Consider the following 19,428-nt stretch of genomic DNA (forward strand, 5'->3'; position numbering starts at 1 on the left):
AGCCGCAACGGGTCAAGGGGTCCCACAGGTGAGGGTAGGCGTCGGCGCTGGGTAACAGACGACAACACGCCTCAAAGGACAGTGAAGCTCTGTTCCGTTTATTGCAAGTACAAGCAGGTTTTTATATTTTCATTTTAGGTAGTGATTAACATTTGCAGTATAACATGATCATTTAAGCAGAAAAAATCAATACAAAGGTAATCAGTAAAAGTACGAAAGTTCCCATAGATTTAAAGATTATTTTAACTAGGACAGCCATTAATCAGACAATTAGAAGTATCTTATTGTATATTAAAGTTTCTCAGAATTTGTCATAGGGCAAAAGGATACGCTAGATTGAGTAGAGAAAATAGGAAATTTATTATAAGGCCCTTGTGATGTCTAACTTAGCTCTCTACCTTTTTTTTGCCCAAAATTATTTTTCTGTGTACCATAAATCCTGACTCCCTAGTGACTGTTTAGTTTGTAATAACCAACTAGCTATTGTTATTTCTTTGCCTGTCTAGTTGATATATATTCTTATTCAAGGTAAAGGAGGGGCTATTCCTATGTTGCAGGGGGCTTTTAAGGGTACTTCTTTTAAGTTTTTCTAGGAGTTCTTTTATAGACATGTTTTGTACTTTGATTCCCTCTAAGAAAGCAGTGAGATCATCTCCTGATTTCCTAGAGTATTCTATCTTATCTTGGGTGTTTTTCCAATGATCTGTTATTGATTAAGCTTGAATTCTCAGATTTTTCTGGTTGTTTCTTTGTACTTATATTCCCTGACGTTCTAGTATGATATTATTCTGTTCATTGAGCCGGGAAAGGTCCAGGCACACTATCTGAATCACTGCCAGGGTATTCATAATGATTAAAGCAAAAAGGGTCATGATCCCCAAAGCAAACACAATCACAATAGGTTATTGCAGGGCCTTCCATGCCACGTCCACCAGGTTGGAAACTGCTTCCTTGAAGTCTTACACCCCCTCTCAGGACCTTGTCACGGAGAGAGGGATCCAACAGTGGACACGGCAGTGGACGTGGCAAGTTTCCTTGATTGTAAAATGGGGACGAGGGAGTGGGGTCCATGCCTGTCCTTCAACACCCTGTGTGAACATGGTCGGTCTCTTGCAAGTGCTGGCCAGACCTGGAGTGCCAGCACATGGCAGCTGCTGTTACTTCCATTCCCTTGTTTTGCCCTCACTTACTGAGCACTTACTGTGTGCCAGGCACTGGTGTGGGCACCAGGGCACAGCATGGAAGTCAGGCAAAAATCCTGCCCCTTACAGCTTCTGTTACATTACAGGAGCATAAACTGAAATTTCGGGCAGACACAAGCTTAGCCCCAAGCAGCAGGTCCTAACCTGGGAGGGAGGGGTCAGAGTTCCAACCCCTGACCTGGCCCCTGGGGACTCAAGTTTCTCCACAACAAAATGGGTCTTTCTCTGCACCAGGCAGAGGGAGGGTAAGGCTGGGTGGATGGTGGCTCAGTGAGTCTCTTTTGCTGCTGCTGCTGCTGCCGCCACTGTTGTTGTTAATCATCATCATCGTTATTAACTATTTCTACCATTATCAGCTCAAAGGGAGCGAGGCAGTTCACCTGGGAACCTTGAGTGAGTGGAGGAGGGTGGGAGGGTGCTGGGCCCCCCCAGAGCCCCAGGGCCAGGGCCTGTGCCAGGTGTGGGTGGTGGGTGTGGAAAGACAGTGGTGAGTCATCAGGCCCTGGCACGCCCTGCTTTTACTTAAGGTTTGCAGCAGACCTACCCACCACCACCGTTGCCTGCCCCAGCGTCCCAGCCATGGCCGGGAGCTCTGTGAGTCTTCTAGGGCCTGAGGGTCAGAGGGTCCTGGACCTAAGGCCGCACCAGACTAGGGGCCTGGGTGGGGCCTGGCCGAGGTGCCCTGTGTCACTGGAGAGAGTGGGTGGGTGGTCTCCTGTGCTGTGCAGTGGTGGGGTGCTGCCTTCTGGGTGGACCCACCCATCCCATTTCTCCCATGTCCTCTTGGTGCCTCCTTGGTTTCTCTGTCTATTTTCCTCTTAATCTTTGTGCTTCACCAAACATCTCTTCTCCTGTGTCTTGCTCTCTTTGCCTCTTTCTCTCTGTGTTGGTCTGGATCCTTGTGGCTTTTTCCTGCGGGTGAAACTCTGTCCCTGTGCTTGGTCTTCCTGGTCCACTCACCATCCCCTCCCCCACTGACCCGGCCTCTTGCAGAACGTGCGCCACAAGACCTCGCTGCCGGAGGGCGTCAGAGTGGGCACCGTGATGAGGATTCGAGGTGCTGTCCCCGACAATGCTGGCAGGTGAGACTCCAGTGTGACCCCAGGTTGTGGAGGTAAGGGGTGGGAGGTCTAGGCCCAGCTCACCCAGACTCCCTTCAGCCCAGAGATGAGCCCCCCCCCCCAGGGCCCCCTCTGCGCACCAGGGTTCGGAATCCCCAGGCCATTACCAACATTTTGGAATCTGATGCCTTTACAGAGATGCCCCCCGATTGTGGAGCTAAGTTCTGTAAGAATCTGGGGGCTCAGAGCCATTTCGGGGTTCCTACTTATAGCTTTCCAACTTCCCAACTGAGTCCCCAGGGAGTCTGGAAGGTTCTTGTTTCCCAGAGGTGCCCTGGGCATCTGGGTGGCCTATGCAATAAATTGTATGAGCCCTGGCTGGTGTAGCTTAATGGATTTAGCAGGGGCCTGCAAACCAGAAGATTGTGGTTTGATTCCCAGTCAGGGTACATTCCTGGGTTGCAGGCCAGTTCCCAGCAGGGGATGCATGAGAGGGAACCATACATTGATATTTCTCTTCCTCTCTTTTCCCCTTCCCCTCTAAAGATAAATAAATTTTTAAAAAATCTTTTAAAAAAATAAATAAATTATATGGCCTCCTATGACCGGAAGCTTCTGGCTTCCTGGGAATTTCAGTGCCTCTAAATATTGGGGCCCCTGGTATTGTTTTCAGCCCTTTGAGGACTGAGGGGTTCCCTAAAATTCTGGAGTACCCTGGTCATCAGCACCACACCTCCTTGGAAACTCCCAGACTCTGGCAAGGAGGGAGACCCAGGCCATAGTGTGGTGATCCTGGCTTGGTGGAGGTGTGTCCAATAAGCATGTGTTCCGTTTGGAGTCTGGGGACCTTGTCCAGCAGTCCACAACCCCTGTGGTGTGGTACACACTCAGGTCCCTATAAATCTGGGTGTGCTCCCCGTTAATTCTTAATTCATTGGCCGTTGATGGTCTGGGTGGTTCATGGCTCTTGACATTTTTCCTTGCCACCCCCACCCCCATCATCTATTCACCAGGTTCCATGTGAACCTGCTGTGTGATGACCAGGAGGGTGCCGATGCTGCCCTGCATTTCAACCCCCGGTTGGGCCAGTCCGTGGTGGTCTTCAACACCAAGGAGCAGGGTGCCTGGGGCAAGGAGGAGCGTGGCCATGGGCTCCCCTTTCAGCGTGGGCAGCCCTTTGAAGTGCTCCTCATCGCCACTGAAGAAGGCTTCAAGGTGCGGCTCTGCCACCAGGTTCCTGCTGTGGCTGGGGAAGGCCTCCAAGGCCCTGGGTGGAGGTGTGGAGCCAAGGCGTGGCCAAGGCTGGGCTGAGTGCCTTCATAGGAGTCCCTGTCAGGGAGCCACCTCAGTTGTGTCCCAAGGGCAGATTTGTGCAGAGGCAAGGACAAAGCCAGTAAGAGTGAAGTGTGAGGAGGGTGGGAGTCTTAGTGGCGAGGCGGGGCCCAGCCTTCCGCCCCTACCCCCCTCCTTGTTCATTGGCGCCTGGGCGCCTGAGCGCCTGAGCCACAGGGGCGGGCCGGGACTCGGAGCCCAGAAACAAGTCCCATGCGGAGTGTCGCGGAGGGCCGCACCACCCAGCAGTTCACCGTCCTGAGGCAGTGGGCGCCGGGTTCGTGGGGATCACATCCCACCCGCTGCCCACATTTAGGAGGCGCTCGGGTACCAGCAGTCACGTGATTGCAGCCTCGGGACAGGGATTTAGAAGGCAAATCCGCACGAGTGCCCACTGGGGACCGGGGCTACCCAGGTTACCGGGCGCGGGTCCGGGCTGGCACGACGCTCGGGTGGGCCTTGGGCGGCCGGATCTGAAGCACCGTCCCGGGTCTTCGCAGACGGTGGTCGGGGACGCGGAGTATCACCACTTCCGCTACCGCATCCCGCCGGCGCGCGTGCGCGCAGTGGAGGTGGGCGGGGACGTCGAGGTGCAGTCTTTGAAGATCTTCTGATCCCGGCCGGCAAATAAAGTCTTAGCCCCTCATCTGGGCGCCTCCTCTGAGTCGAGTCCGTGTCTTCTTCACGTGAGCGAGGAAAGCCATTAGAGCGCGGAGTTCCCGGCCCAGGGCCGTACAGCGGCTCCGAAGCCGAGGCGGGGCTCGGGCGTGAGCCTGCGGGGCTGATCCAGTCTGGACGCCCAAGGAGCGTCGCGAGGTGGGGGGACGGGTCTTTGGTTGGTGCTTCTGAAGCACTTTGTATAGCCACACGCCTGGTCTATAGGCGTGGATTGGGCGACCTGGCAGCGATGGGCCCCGCGCCGCCCCTCCGGTCCCCACCTGTCCGCGCTCCCCAGGCCCCAGGGTTCCTGGAGACGCTTGGGCGGGTCGCGGTGGGGAGCGGATCGGGACATCGTCCGGGTCCCATCGGTCCGTGCATCGGACAGGCCTCCGCCCGCGTGCTTCCTCGGGCAGACGCGTACTGATGGGCGGGTTCCCGGGGGTGGGCGGGACGCGAAGGCCGAGGGCTCCTAGTTTCCCGGCTTCCGGGGCGGGTCCCCGTCCACATTTCTTCCCCATCTCCCCGGAGTGGCGCTGAAGGGGACAAGAAGGGTGTGTTCCAGACGGTCAGACGCTCAGCTCACCCCCGACTGCCAGGGGGTGATTAGTGTCAGTGGGTGTGAGTGGGGGTCTGTGGGGCACCGCCAAATGGACTTTGCGGTGGGGAAAACCGGGACTATGTTAGCGCCTTGAGCGTCTCCATCTCCGAGAGGCTCTTGGATCGGCGGTGCTGAGTTGTGGATGGAGCCCCTCCGGTGGGAGAGTGCCCCTCCCCCCAAAGTGTGGCTCCAGTCAATTTCCGGAGCCCGCTTTGGCAGGATTCGTGTTTGAACGCTTAGGACCTTGAGGAGCCTGTGACCTCTCCTCTCCTGGTGGCCGCCACGGACCTTGCAGTCTTAGCGATCTGTGCGGGAGCCCTGTGTACCCTATTTTGCCTGGGCAGGAGGGCAAAATCCTGTGGGACCCCAACGCAGGGAGTCCTTCGAGCTTTTTCAGGACCTGAACTTTTTGTGCACTTTTCAAACTGCCACTTGTATCGCCTCTCCCTTCTGAATATATTTCTGGGTGGCCAGTTGAAATTAGGGCTCCCCTTGCCCAATTGGACACCCGAGAAAGGCTGGCAGTCACTGGTACTCTGAGCTGATTGTTAAATGAATCGATTTTTATTTTATTTCTGTGATACAGTTCTTGGGCATTAAAAAAATGTAAAGATAATATATCCATACTTACAAATTTCCAAAAAAATACAGTGAAAAATAAGACGTTATTGGCATGCCTGGTAAAGGGGGTTGGATTCTGCAGACTAAATGGGGATTAGACAGTGAGCCCTGTGTTACTTTCCTGACTCTCACGTTTGTTTTTACCATGTGTATAGTGCAGAATATTCTTTTATTTCTTCCTTTCTCTCTCTCTTTTTTTGAGTTGTGTAACCCTTTATTATCAACTAAAATTGAAGGTATCTGTCCTACAACACGAGTAGGTATTGACTATAACTGGAGATTATTATATTCTAATACAGACCATGTATAAATGCAATTTTTATTTAAAAGCTTCCACCTTTTGGTTTGTGCACAATATGCAAAACTTCTGAAAGTGGAATATACATGCACAAGTCTGCAAAGAGTGCAAGTTTAGGACACCATCAATGGTTTACATGTTACTTTTTAAAAACTGTCACAACTGGGCTGTTACATTGCCATCTTTTCTTGTCAAAGTATTTCAGGCCAGCCCTCCTTCCACCGCCCTAAACGATAAAGCATTTTCAATGAGTTGAAATTATGAAGGCTACACCTCTTAGAAAAGAAGAAAAACTTTTTTAAATTAATTAATTATTTATTTATTTTTAGAGAGAAGGGAAGTGAGGGAGAAAGAGAGGGAGGGAAACATTGGCCCACAACCCAGGCCTGTGCCCTGACTATGAACTGAACCCATGACCCTTCGGTTCGCAGACCAGTGGTGCTCAGTCCACGGAGCCACATCAGCCCAGGTGAAGAGAAACTTCTGTTAGTTTGAGGTTTCAGAATCCCCCTGAACCTGGACCAGTATCTTGGTAAGGGCTGGGCTGGCACCGGGAGCAGAGTGTGAGTGTGGACGCCATGGCTGTGAGCCAGACCTTCAGTGCACGGAGAGCACTCGTGCAGCATGGCTCACTGAACTGCCTTGCCCCTTTCTACATGGGCTTCACTGGACATAATTCAGAAAAGTTTTATTTAGTTTTAAAAGAGTTTATTTATTTACTTATTTTTATAAAGAGGGGAAGGCAAAGAGGAAGAGAGGGAGAGAAGCATCAATGTGTGGTTGCTTCTCACACACCCCCTGCTGGGGACCTGGCCTGCAACCCAGTCACGTGCCCTGACTGGGAATGGAACCAGTGACTGGGTTGCAGTCCAGCACTCAATCCACTGAGCCACACCAGCCAGGGCCATAAAAACTTAAAAAGCTAGTATTTATCCCATTCTTCTGGAGCTCTGTGATAGCATTTAATAATATCCCAAAGGAATCCCTTCCACATATAGTATTATGGTATTTCTTCAAGTAATTTCTAAAAGATACAGGGTTTAACCCTGGCTGGTGTGGCTCAGTGGATTGAACGTAGGCCTGGGAACCAAATGGTTGCCAGTACCATTCCCAGTCAGGGCACATGCCTGGCTGTGGGCCAGGTCCCCAGTAGGGGGCGCAGGAGAAGCAACCACGCATTGATGTTTCTCTCCCTCTTTCTCCCTCCCTTCCCTTCTCTCTGAAAATAAATAAATAAAATCTTTCAATAAAAAGATACAGGGTTTAGCTGTTCCATAATCCTCATACCCGTTTTATCTAGATGCTCAGTGGATCTATAAATCTCTTCGTAGGATTCATCATAGTAACTGTAACGAAACTTTTGAATCCAATGGCAGAAATCAGAAGAAACCACAAAGAGATTACTATGATCCACTAGGTATTTACTGAGAAGTTTTCCAAACTCCTATCCTTTTGACTCACTCAGAGCTACAGCTAGTACAGAAATAATGGTAAACTCATCCTTACGGCTTTCCATGGCTTTAGCTGTGTAAGGCAAATGCGTTTCAATATCATGTTCACCTTCATGTGTCTGTAGGGACATGCATCCTTCCTGTCTTCCATAGTTCCCTGTAAATCTTTTGGTCAATACAAAGGTCGTACAGAGGTATTCTACGTACTTGTATAAATTCACGGAAAGTGCACACTGACTGAGGGAGGGGCCTAAAGTGGGAAGGTCAAGGATTCAAATTCTCTGGGTAGTAGGTGGGTCCACTTGTTTGTAACACAAGCAGCAGAGGTCCCCAGTAGTACAAGCTGCACGGATACACTGCTGTTTACAAATGGCCCGAGCATTTTGGAGGCTGTACTTGTGAAAGCCAACCCTCTAGTTGGCTTTCTGCTGCAATCGTAGGCTGCGCATTCTGCTGCAATCGGAGGCTGTGCCCCAGCTCCAGTGTGACCCGGCCACAGGGGTTTACAAGGCCAAGGGGTTGTTTGTGGAGGTGGGTGGGGGCATATATTAAGAACGTATTTCATGCCACTAAACTGTACATTTAAAGATGGCTGAGATGGTAAATTTTATGTTATGTGCTTTTTTACCACAATGTTAAAATTTGGGAAAGGACTATATATAAACACAAATATATCCTGTCTTCTGGGAGGACCCTACTGTTACCATGTCTTATGTATCTTTCAAAATACCTTCTATGCGCTTGTAAATACAAGCACAGGCCATTTCTTCGCCTTCTTCGCATTAAAAGTAGCGCCCTGCACACACTGACCTCATCTTTGTCCCATGCAGTCCGCCTTCACTCACTTTGCTGGGTGCCCAGCGCTCCATCGCAAGAAGGAAGGTAGCGGTGACGTAGCGTCTACTACAACCAAACCATGCTCTGGTGGATGTCCTGGGACCTACCTCAGCCAATAGCTTTTTACCTTTTTTAGTTATCTCCGTTCAGGCCCTGGCTGGGTAGCTCAGTGCTCAGCGTATGGTCCTGATACATCAAGGTTGTGGGTTCCATCCCCAGTCAGGAAACATACAAGAATCAACCAATGAATGCCTAAATAAGTGAAACAACAAATGGAAGTTTTTCTGTCTTTCTCAAAAAAAGAAAACCAAAAAGTATGCCCCAGCCAATGTGGCTCAGTTGGCTAGGCATCATCCCACAAACTGAAAGGTTGTCCGTTAATTCCTGGTCAGGGCAAATGCCCTGGGTGCGGGTTCAGTCCCCCATTTGGGGGGCGTACGGAAGGCAAACTATCGACGCTTCTCTCCCTCTCTTTCTCCCTTCCTCTCTCTCTAAAAATTAAAAAAGTATAAGAAAAATCAATAAATAAAAATATTTTTTAATAATCTCCCTTCAGATGATAAAATGTATGCAGGATTTTGAGTAATAAATTTAAAGTCACCCACAATTTCAATCCTCTGAATTAATCACACTTAATATATATTAGTGTGTTTCCTTCTAGTCTTTTTCTACAATAATTTACACTGTATCTTTTGGGGAAACTTGGGATTTGGATATATGTATCTGGATAGCTAACATTTTCTGAGTCTCTACTACGTTAGTTACTGTGTTACTATCCCTTCAATCCCTAAAAATGACCCTCTGAGGTAGGTACTCTTATTATTTCTATTTTGGAAACAAGGGATCGGATGCACAAGAAAATTAAGTGAGCTGTTCAAGGTCACACATCATGTAGATGGCGGAGCAGGGACCAGAGCCAGGCGGATGTGATCCCACAGCTTGGGATCTAAACCCCTGGGAAATCGAGGTTTGTTTTGGTTTTTAAATAACGACTGTACTGAGGTTTCACATACACACAGTACAATCCGCCCTTTCCAGATGTACAGTTCCATGAGTTTTGATAAATCCACGCCGCGTGTGCCCAGCAGCGTGGTCAGGGCTCCGGGCGGTTCCAGGGGCCCCGCCCAGGCACACCCTGGGCACCTGGCAGCCACCCGTCTGCCCTCCGTCATCACGAAGTGGTTTCCCCTGCCCTACCACTGGTGTAAAGGTCCCTTTCTGCCTGGCTCCTTTCTTTCAGCAGAATGTTTCTGAGTGTTCCTTCACGTGTTTGCGGGTATCAGTAAGTCATCCCCTGCAGTCTGAGTGGTAATCTGCCCTGTGACCGCGTCACCCGTTGTTCATCCGGTCATCTGTTGGTGCACACTGAGCTGTTTCCAGAGTCGGTGACTGTGAATCAGGACCGCAGGAACACATCTTTGTGGGCACATGCGTTTTGATTTGTCTTGGGCGGATGCCTAGGAGCTGAGTTGCTGGGTCATGTGATCAGGATCTGCTTAACTGTATTAAGAAACTGCCCACCTGTTTTCCCGTGTGGCGGGGCCATTCTGCGTGTGCAGCTCAACCAGCGAGAGTCAGCATCTCACGCTCACCAACTGGTAATATTGTCAGATTTCTGTTTGTCCACTTCCACTTTAGCCATTACAGTGGACATGTACTGTTACCTTACTGTGGTTTTAATGTGCATTTTTCTGTAACTGCTGATGCTTAGTGGTCATTTGTATATTCTCTTCTGTGAACTACCTGTTCAAATTGTTTGCCCATTTTTATTGTATTGTTTGTTTCTGATTATTCAGTTACAAGAGTTGTCTACATTTTTGCATATAGTTCTTTTGTCAAATATATGTATTGTGAATATTTTCTCCTTACATGTGATTAGCCTTTTCATTGTCTTAACAGTGTATTTCCCAGAACAGATGTGTTTAATTGATGGCATCCACATTATCAATTTTTTTTTGTTATGGTTTGTGGCTTGGTATCTATTTAAGAAAACTTTGCCTCCCTAAGTTCAAAAATTTCAAAAACTTTTCCTTTTAGCTATGTTATAGTCTTTGCCTCTATGCTTAGGCCACGGTCCAATTTTAGTTAATTTTTGTGAATAGGGTAAGGTGAAGGTCAAGGTTGCTTTCTTACTAGATGGTTTTGCAGCTGTTTCAGCACAATGGTTGAAAAGACTGTGTTTCCTCCCATTGGATTACCTTGGCAATTGTGTCAAAAATTAATTGACCGTACATGGTAGGTTTATTTCTGGCCTCACCCTTCTGACTCATTTGGTCTCTTTGTCTCTCTTTATGCCAATATGATACTCTTTGTTTTTAAATTCCCACCTGAGGATATGTTTATTGATTTTAGAGAGAGAGGATGAGACAGAGAGAGAGAGAGAGAGAAACATTGATCGGCTGAATACCATACATGTCTTGACCAAGGAACAGACCTGTAACCTAGGTGTCCCGACCAGGAATTGAACCCGAAACCTTTTTGTGTACAGGATGGCTCTTCAACCAACTGAAGCTGCCCAGCCAGGGCCCAATGTGATACTCTTGATTACTGTAGCTTTATAGTAAGTCTTTAAATCACATAATATAAGTCTTGCAATTTTGTTCTTTTCAAGATTGTTTTAATTATTATAGATCTTTTTTGTTTTCATATACATTAAAGAAAAGGACGAGTGTTTTAGCAAAAAATGTTACTTCAAATTTTGATTGGGATTGTATAGAGTATATAAATCGATTTGGGAAGAACCAACAGCTTAACAATACTGAGTCTTTGCATCTAACAGTGAATATGGTATATCAAAGCATTTACTTAGGTCCTTGAAATTTTTCATCAATGATTCATAGTTTACATTGTAAAGGTCTTGCAAATGATTTGTTAAATTACTTCTAAATTTATATATTTTGGATGTTTTTCTAAACGACATTATTTTTTAAATTTCAGTTTCCAGCTGATTGCTACTATATAAAAATACTCTTCTTTGTTGTGTTTTTAAAAGGATTTTATTTATTTATTTTAGAGAGAGGGCAGGAGAGACAGAAAGAGAGGGAGAGAAACATCAATGTGTGGTTGCCTCTCATGCACCCCCTACTGGGGACCTGGCCCACAACCCAGGCATGTGCCTTGACTGGGAATTGAACCGGCAACTCTTTGGTTCACAGGTCCATACTCAATCCACTGAGCCACACCAGCCAGGGCTGTTCTATGGTGTTTTGTATGGCAACATTGTATACTGAAATGTTGCTCAATTCACTTTTTAATTATTATAACTTTTCCTGAAAATTCCTTAAAATTTTTCTACAGGAACACAATTATGTTATCCATAAATAAAAATCTTTTACTCTGCAGTCTTTATGAACTTCATTTCTTTAACTTGCCTGATTGCACTGGTTACAACCTCCAGTACTATGTTGGATGGATGTGGTAGGAACAGACATCTTTGCCTTGTGCCCAATCTTAGTGGGAAAGTATGTAGCCTTTCACCATGAAGTATGATGCTGCTGTAGGGTTTTTTTTAAATAGATACCCTTTATTAGGTTGAGGACATTAGCTTCTATTTCGACTTTGTTGAAAGTTTTTATTTACTTTTACCGTAAAAGGGTGTTAGATTTTCTTAAAATGCTTTTCTTGTGTGCCTATTGAGATTTTCATGTTTTTATTAAATGATTTGGTTTTCTAATGCTAAACCAACTTTTGCATTCCTGGTATAATCTTAACTGGTGTTGGAGTATAATTTTTTTTAATTGTAATTGATTTTTGAGAGACGGGAAGGGGAGGAGAGAGAGAGGGAGAGAAACATCAGTGTGAAGGAGAAACATACACTGGTTGCCTCTTACACATGCACTGACCAGGAGCCAGACCTGCAATCTGGGCATGTGCCCTGACAGGGAATCGAACCTGTGACTTTTTGGTTTCCTGGATGATATCCAACCAGCTGAGCCACACACCAACCAGGGCTAATTTGTTTTTTATATGTAGAATAGAGAGAGTGTCCTAATATTTTGTTAACAATTTTTGAATCTATGTTCATGAGCGATAATAAACTGTAGGGTTTTGAGTTTTGGGGTTTTTTTTTGTCTGACTTTAGTATGAGGGTAATAATCACTTCATAAAATGATTTGGAAAGTGTTCCTTCTGCCTCACTATTTCTGAAAGAGTTTATGTTGGGTTTATATTTTTTCTTTAACATTTAATAGAGTTTACCATTGAAATAATCTGGGCCTGGGCCTTTCTTTGTGGAAATATTTTAAGTTACTTATTCAATTTTTGTGCTTGCCATAGGTCTATTCATATTTTCTATTTCTTCTTAAGTCAGTTTTGGTAATTTGTGTCTTTCTAGGAATTTGTCTATTGCATCTAAGTTGCTTAATTTTTTTTTGTCTAAAGTTGTTCATAACATTCCTTAATAATCTTTTTTTAAAGATTTTATTTAGAGATTCCGCCAAGATGGAGGGGTAGGAGGAAACATTGTGCCTTCTCGCACAACCAAGTGTAAAGACAACAAAGTTTTAGTAACAAAAAACGCAGTCAAAACACAGAAAATTGAACTATACATAAGTCCAATGACAATAAACTGTTCAACCAGACCAGTAAGAGGGGCGGAGCCAGCTGCAGAGTGGGGCCAGGCAGGAAAGATTCACCAAACCGACCCACCCACACACGCAGGCAGCTGTGGGCTGATCCCAGGTGTGGGGTAGCAATGGGTGGACCCAGTGAGGGCACAAGGCGGCAGGCTGATCTCAGTCACACATTCACATGCAGATAAACCAGACAAAGGAATGAGCAGTGAGACAGATGCACAGGCCCCGGGGGGGGGGGGAAGCAGCAGAGGGGACTGATATTGCCCCACTTTGACCACGCTGCCACATACAGTGTCACAACCCAGATACCTGGGTGGCCCTGCCCTGGTGAATATCTAAGGCTCTGCTCCTCATATGTAACAGGTGCAAACAGACCAAAACATGGCTCAAGAAGAACTCAGAGCCCCAGAGCCGAAAACTCTAAGTGACCAAGAAATAGCCAAACTTTCAGATGCATAGTTCAAAACACTGGTGATCAGGATACTCACAGAACTGGTTAATTTTAGTCACAAATTAGAGGAACAAATGAAGGCTGCACTAAGTGAAATGAAGGGAAATGCACAGGAAACCAATAGTGATGGAAAGGAAACTGGGACTCAAATCAAGGAAGTGGACCAGAAGGAAGAAAAAAAATGACCAAACAGAAAAATATGAAGAAACAAGAATTCAAAAAAATGAGGAGAGGCTTAGGAACCTCCAGGACATCTTTAAACACTCCAACATCCAAATTATAGGGGTACCAGAAGGGGAAGAGAACGAGCAACAAGTGGAAAAGTTATTTGAACAAATAATAAAGGAGAATTTCCCCAATCTGGCAAAGGAAATAGACTTCCAGGAAACCCAGGAAGCTCAGAGAGTTCCAAAGAAGTTGGACCCTAGAAGGAGCACACCAAGGCACATCATAATTACATTAGCCAAGATTAAAATGAAGGAGAGAATCCTGGAAGCAGCAAAAGATAAGGGAACAGTCACCTACAAAGGAGTTCCCAGCAGACTGTCAGGTGATTTCTCAAAAGAGACCTTACAGGCAAGAAGGGGCTGGAAAGAAGTATTCCAAATCATGAAATCCGAAGACCCACAACCAAGATTGCTCTATCCAGCAAGGATTTCATTTAGAATGGAAGGACAGATAAAGTGCTTCTCAGATAAGATCAAATTCAAGGAGTTCATCATCACCAAGCCCTTATTGTATGAAATGTTAGAGGGACTTATCTAAGAAAAAGAAGAGAAAAAATATGGACAGTGAAAGGATAGCAAACTCAGTTATTAACAACCACACCTAAAACAAAAGCAAACTAAGCAGACAGCTAGATCAGGAGTAGAACCATAGAAATGAAGATCATATGGAGGGTTAGCAACAGGGGAGTGGGAGGAGGAGAAGGGGGGACAAGGTACAGAAAATAAGTAGCATAGATGGTGGAGAGAAAATAGATAGGGGGAAGGGCAAGAATAGTAGGGGAAATACAGAATCTAAAGAACTTGAGACACGTGGTCATAAACTAAAGGGGGCGAATGGTGGGGGAGGGGTGTGCAGGGTGGAGGGGAATGAAGGGGGGAATAGAACAACTGTAATGGCATAAACAATAAAATATATATTTTAAAAAGATATTATTTATTTATTTTTAAAGGGGAAGGGAAGAAGAAAGGAAGAGAAACATTAATGTATGGTTGCCTCTCATGTGCCCCGTACTGGGAACTGGCTTGTAACCCAGGCATGTGCCTTGACTGGGAATTGAACCAGAGACCCTTTGGTTTGAAGAATGGCACTCAATCCATTGAGCCACACCAACTAGGGCTGCCCTTTCATTCTAAATGATAGTTTTGCTGGACAGAGTAATCTAGGTTATAGCTCCTTGCTTTTCAGCACTTTGAATACTTCTTGTCATTCTCATCTAATTTACAAAGTTTCTTTTGAAAAATCAGCTGACCGTTTAATGAGAACTCCCCTGTAGGTAACTCTCTGCTTTTCTCTGCTTTTCAGATTCTCTCTTTGTCTTTAACCCTTGGCATTTTCATTATGATGTGTGTTGGTGTGATTCTCTTTGGGTCTGTCTTATTTGGGGCTCTCTGTGCTTCCTGGACTTGTATGTCTATATCCTTCATCAAATTAAGAAAGTTTTCTTTCATTATTTTTTCAAACAAGTATAAAATTTCTTGCTCTTTCCTTTCTCCTTCCAGCAACTCTATGATGCAAATGTTGGTACACCTGAAGTTGCCCCTGAAGTTGTTCCTTAGCCTATTTTCATTTTTTTATTCTTTTTTCTTCTTGCTGTTCTCACTGAATATTTCTTTATTCCTTATGTTCCGAATCATTGATTTGATTCTTGGCTTCATCCACGCTACTTGATTACCTGTAAATTTTTCTTTGTTCAGTTAGTGTAAGCTTCATTTCTGAGCGGATCATTTTTATGCTGTTGAAGTACCCTCAGAGTTCCTTGAGCATCCTAACAACCAGTGTTTTGAACTTGGCATGTGATAGATTGCTTATCTTCATTTTGCTTACTTCTTTTTTTTTTGTAGTTTTGTTCTCTTCTTTCATTTAGGCCATATTTCTTTGTTTCCTCATTTTGGCAGTCTCCCTGTGTTTCTATGCATTAGGTAGAGCAGCTTTGACTCCATGTCTTGGCAGTGTGGCCTAATGTAGAAAAGCCACTGTTTACAACTTGGGTGTGTCCATAAGTGGCAGAGCCTTAGGTAATCACCAGGGTGGGGAACCCTTTTGAATCAGGTTGGTGGAGTCTCAGATATGGTACCACCACTCTGTGGCTCTGTGTAGGGGAGGACTCAGAAATGGAATAAAATGGCCACTGCCTGGCCTCAGGCATTTTGTCTGGGTGGAAGCTGTCCCCTAGTTCTGACCCTGATGCCAAACACTTCAGTTCCTCTCCATATGCCACTGGTACCTTTCCAGCTGCTGCTCCAGGGCTGGAGTCTAGAGGGAGTGAATCTGAGTAAGTCTACTGCAGGCCCTTTGAGAGGAGACACCTGTGAATCCTGCAGTTTCTTCCTCTGCCCCTACCCCGACTGATTTTTACAGCCAGAAGTTATGGGGACTTACCTTCCTGTTGCTGGAACCTAGGTCTGGTGTGTCTAGTGTGGGGCTGGAATTCCTTCTCTCGTGATATCCCTCCCAATTTTTATCCATCACACATGAGTGTGGGACCAGCCCATTCTGCATCTCTGTGTCTCCTACACATCTGAATGAATGTGACTTCTTTAATTCCTTGGTTGTCAGACTTCCATATAGCTTGATTTTCTGGGAGTTTTGAGTGATAGTTATTTTGTAGTTTAGTTGTAATTTTTGCTGTGGTTGTGTGAGGAGGCAAACTGTGTTTACCTATACCTCCATTTGACTGGAAGTTCCTGTATTCTTGATTTTGGGACTTTTTTCTCTTCTCTGTTATTTTATCTTCCCCAGTCTAGAAAAAGTTTTCTAATTTTAGTTTCATTAATTTTCTCTACTATTTTTTTTTACATATGACTTTTTTAAAATTTTTTAAAAATTTATTTAGTTATTTTTCAAGTACAGTTTTCTTTTGTCAATTTTTCTCTACTATTTTAATAGTTTTCTTTACTAATTTTCACTCTGATGTTTAGCTTTCCTTTCTTTCCATTTACTTTGAGTTCTATTTATTCTTTTTTCTTATTCTTTTTAAAATATATTTTATTGATTATGCCATTACAGTTGTCCCATTTCCCCCCTTCATTGTCCTCCACCCTGCCCATCCCCTCCCACCCACATTCCAACCTTTAGTTCATGTCCATGTGTCATAAGTTCTTTAGCTTCTGCATTTCCCACACTACTCTTGCCCTCGCCCTGTCTATTTTCTCCCCACCGTCTATGCTACTTGTTTTCTGTACCTTCTCCGGCTCTCTCCCACTCCCCTGTTACTAACCTTCTATGTGATCTCCATTTCTGTGGCTCTGCTCCCGATCTAGCTGTCTGCTTAGTTTGCTTTTGTTTAACGTGTGGTTGTTAATAACTGTGAGTTTGCTGTCCTTTCACTGTTCATGTTTTTTTAATTTCTTTTTCTTAGATAAGTCCCTCTAACATTTCATATAATAAGGGCTTGGTGATAATGAACTCCTTGAACTTGATCTTATCTGAGAAGCACTTTATCTGTCCTTCCATTCTAAATGAAAGTTTTACGTAGAGCAATCTTGGATGTAGGTCTTTGGATTTCATGACTTGGAATACCTCTTTCCAGCCCCTTCTTGCCTGTAAGGTCTCTTTTGAGAAATCAGCTGACAGTCTGATGGGGACTCCTTTGTAAGTGACTGTCCCCTTAGCTCTTGCTGCTTCTAGGATTCTCTCCTTCATTTTAATTTTGGCTAATGTAATGATGATGTGCTTTGGTGTGTTTCTTCTTGGGTCCAACTTCTTTGGGACTCTCTGAGCTTCCTGGATTTCCTGGAAGTCTATTTCCTTTGCCAGATTGGGGAAATTCTCCTTTATTATTTGTTCAAATAAGTTTTCCACTGGTGGCTGTGCCTTTCCCCCTTCTGGTACCCCTATAATTCGGATGTTGGAGCATTTAAAGATGTCCTGGAGGTTCCTAAGACTCTCCTCATTTCTTTGAATTCTTGCTTCTTGACTCTTTTCTGTTTGGCCATTATTTGCTTTCTTCTGGTCCACTCCATTGATTTGAGTCCCAGTTTCCTTTTCATTGCTCTTGGTTTCCTGTGCAATTCCATTCATTTCAATATGTTTCGCCTTCATATGTTTGTCTAATTTGTCGGTATAATCAACCAGTTCTGTGAGGATCGTGATCACCAGTGTTTTAAACTGTGTGTCTGAGAGTTTTGCTATTTCTTCATTGCTTAGATCTATGGGTTCTGGGGCTTTGAGATCTTGCGACATTTTTGGTCTGTTCTGGCCCTTTAAGTGTGAGAAGCGGTGCCTCGGAGTCTCAGGTCGCTGGGTTGTGACGCTATATGTGGGGGCGTGGTCAGAGCGGGAAAATGGCGACCCCCCTCAGGTGTTTCTCACAGCTGGGTGAGGATTAGCGTCTTGGGTGGTTCACCTGGGCTGGGCCACTCAGAGTCGCTGGGTTATGACGCTGTATGTGGAGGTGGGGTCAGAGCGGGGAAATGGCGGTGCCCTCCACTGCTGATTGCCGAGGGACCCGCCGGACCCCAGTCCTACCGCCCACTCCCTCGCCTGTCCGCCCGTTCACAAATGCGCGACCACAGTCAACACGCAGCACCGCTCCCCCACTGTCTTTCCCGGGGTCGCTCGCTTGGTTGCTCGCTCGCTCGGTCGCTCACTAGGTCCAACCCTGAGCCTGGATTCCGCGTGTCTGGATTCCGCGCCTGAGTCCGGCTGACCGAGACCTCCTGTGCAATCCCGCTTCACCAGCAGCTGTTTTCGCCCCTTACCGGTCAGGCTGAAGAATTTGTTGTTAACGGACTTCCGAAAAGTTCAATTTTCCATGTTCTGGCTGCGTTTTCTGTTGCTAATATTTAGTTGTCTCTAAACTTGGTTGTGTGAGAAGGCACAGCACATCCACCTATGCGTCCATCTTGGCGGAAGTCTGAGAGTTTTGCTATTTCTTCATCGCTTAGATTTATAGGCTCTGGGGCTTTGAGATCTTCTTGAGCCATTTTTGGTCTGTTCTCGGCCATTAAGCCTGAGGAGGAGAGCCTTGGACTCTCAGGTCACTGGGTTGTGATGCTGTATGTGGGGGCGTGGTCAGAGGGAGGAAATGGCAACCTCCTCTGCTGTTTCTAGCCACTGGGTGAGGAGCAGAACCTTAGGTGGTTCACCGGGGCGGGGCCACTCAGGTCGCTGGGTTATGACGCTACATGTGGAGGCGGAGTCAGAGCGGGGAAATGGCTGCGCCCTGTACTGCCGCTCGCTGTGGGGCCTGCTCAGTCCTGTAGTTTCACCGCCCACTCCCTCGATTGTCTATTTGCGCAGGAAAGCTCGACCACAGTCAACCCGCAGCCCTGTTCCCTCGCTGTTTCCCCGCGTTCGCTCGCTGAGTCGCTTACTAGGTCCAACCCTGCGCCTGGGTTCCTCGCTCCCGAGTCCGTCTGACCGAGTTTTTCTGTGCAACCCCGCTCCGACAGCTGCTGGTTTCGCCCCTCTTACCAGTCAGGCTGAAGAATTTGTTGTTATCAGACTTCCGAAAAGTTCAATTTTCTGTGTTCTGGTTGTGTTTTCTGTTGCTAATATTTAGTCATCTCTAAACTTGGTTGTGAGAGGAGGCACAGCGTCTCCACCTATGCCTCTATCTTGGCGGAAGTCTTGAGTCCCAGTTTTCTTTCCATCACTTTTGGTTCCCTATCCATTTTCCTTCATTTCACTTAATGTAGCCTTTTTTCATCTAATTTGTGACCAAAATCAACCAATTCTGTGAGCATCCTGACCACCAGTGTTTTGAACTGTGCATCTGATAGGTTGCCTATCTCTTGGTCGCTTAGAAGTATTGGTTCTGGGGCTTTGATTTATTCTTCTGTTTGAGCCATTTCTTTGTCAGGTCGCACCTGTTATGTATGAGGGGTAGAGCCTTAGGTGTTCACCAGGGCAGGGCAACCCAGTGGCTGGGTTGTAAGCTGTATGTGGGGGTGGGGTCAGAGAGGGAAAAATGACACTTGTTCCACTCTTTCTCGGATTTTAGTCTCCTCTTCCACTTCCCACAAGCAAATTGAGCCCTTCTGGTGCTGATTCCTGGGTGGGTTGGCTTGCGTACATTCTAGGACCCTTTGGCTCTCTCCAACGAACTCTCCTGTAAGGCTGGGAGTCTCTCCTGGCACCTTTTCAATCGATGCTTTTAGGCTCTATTTCCCAT

At 46.1% G+C, this 19,428-nt stretch overlaps 1 protein-coding gene and 1 pseudogene across 1 annotated transcript; one reads left to right on the forward strand and one right to left on the reverse strand.

The window, feature by feature from the left end:
- Positions 1-1,748: 1,748 nt before the first annotated feature.
- On the forward strand, positions 1,749-4,501 carry LOC119046721 (galectin-7-like). Its single transcript, XM_053667580.1, has 4 exons — positions 1,749-1,796; positions 2,196-2,284; positions 3,277-3,478; positions 4,096-4,501. Exons 1-4 carry the CDS (start codon positions 1,782-1,784, stop codon positions 4,207-4,209), a joined length of 420 nt encoding a protein of 139 aa, XP_053523555.1. The 5' UTR covers positions 1,749-1,781; the 3' UTR covers positions 4,210-4,501.
- Positions 4,502-6,369: 1,868 nt separating this feature from the next.
- Positions 6,370-8,092, reverse strand: LOC119046740 (protein MEMO1-like; annotated as a pseudogene).
- Between the last annotated feature and the right edge of the window lie 11,336 nt (positions 8,093-19,428).

The sequence above is a fragment of the Artibeus jamaicensis genome, unplaced genomic scaffold (genome assembly GCF_021234435.1).
Source record: "Artibeus jamaicensis isolate MK-2021 breed Jamaican fruit bat unplaced genomic scaffold, CSHL_Jam_final contig_47, whole genome shotgun sequence".
Lineage (NCBI taxonomy): Eukaryota > Metazoa > Chordata > Mammalia > Chiroptera > Phyllostomidae > Artibeus > Artibeus jamaicensis.

Bases quoted from the DNA above. Each gene is read 5' to 3' on its own strand.
- LOC119046721 (XM_053667580.1), top strand. The intron at 2,285-3,276 runs GTGAGACTCCAG...TCTATTCACCAG, and splicing joins GTCCCCGACAATGCTGGCAG to GTTCCATGTGAACCTGCTGT. The intron at 3,479-4,095 runs GTGCGGCTCTGC...GGGTCTTCGCAG, and splicing joins CCACTGAAGAAGGCTTCAAG to ACGGTGGTCGGGGACGCGGA.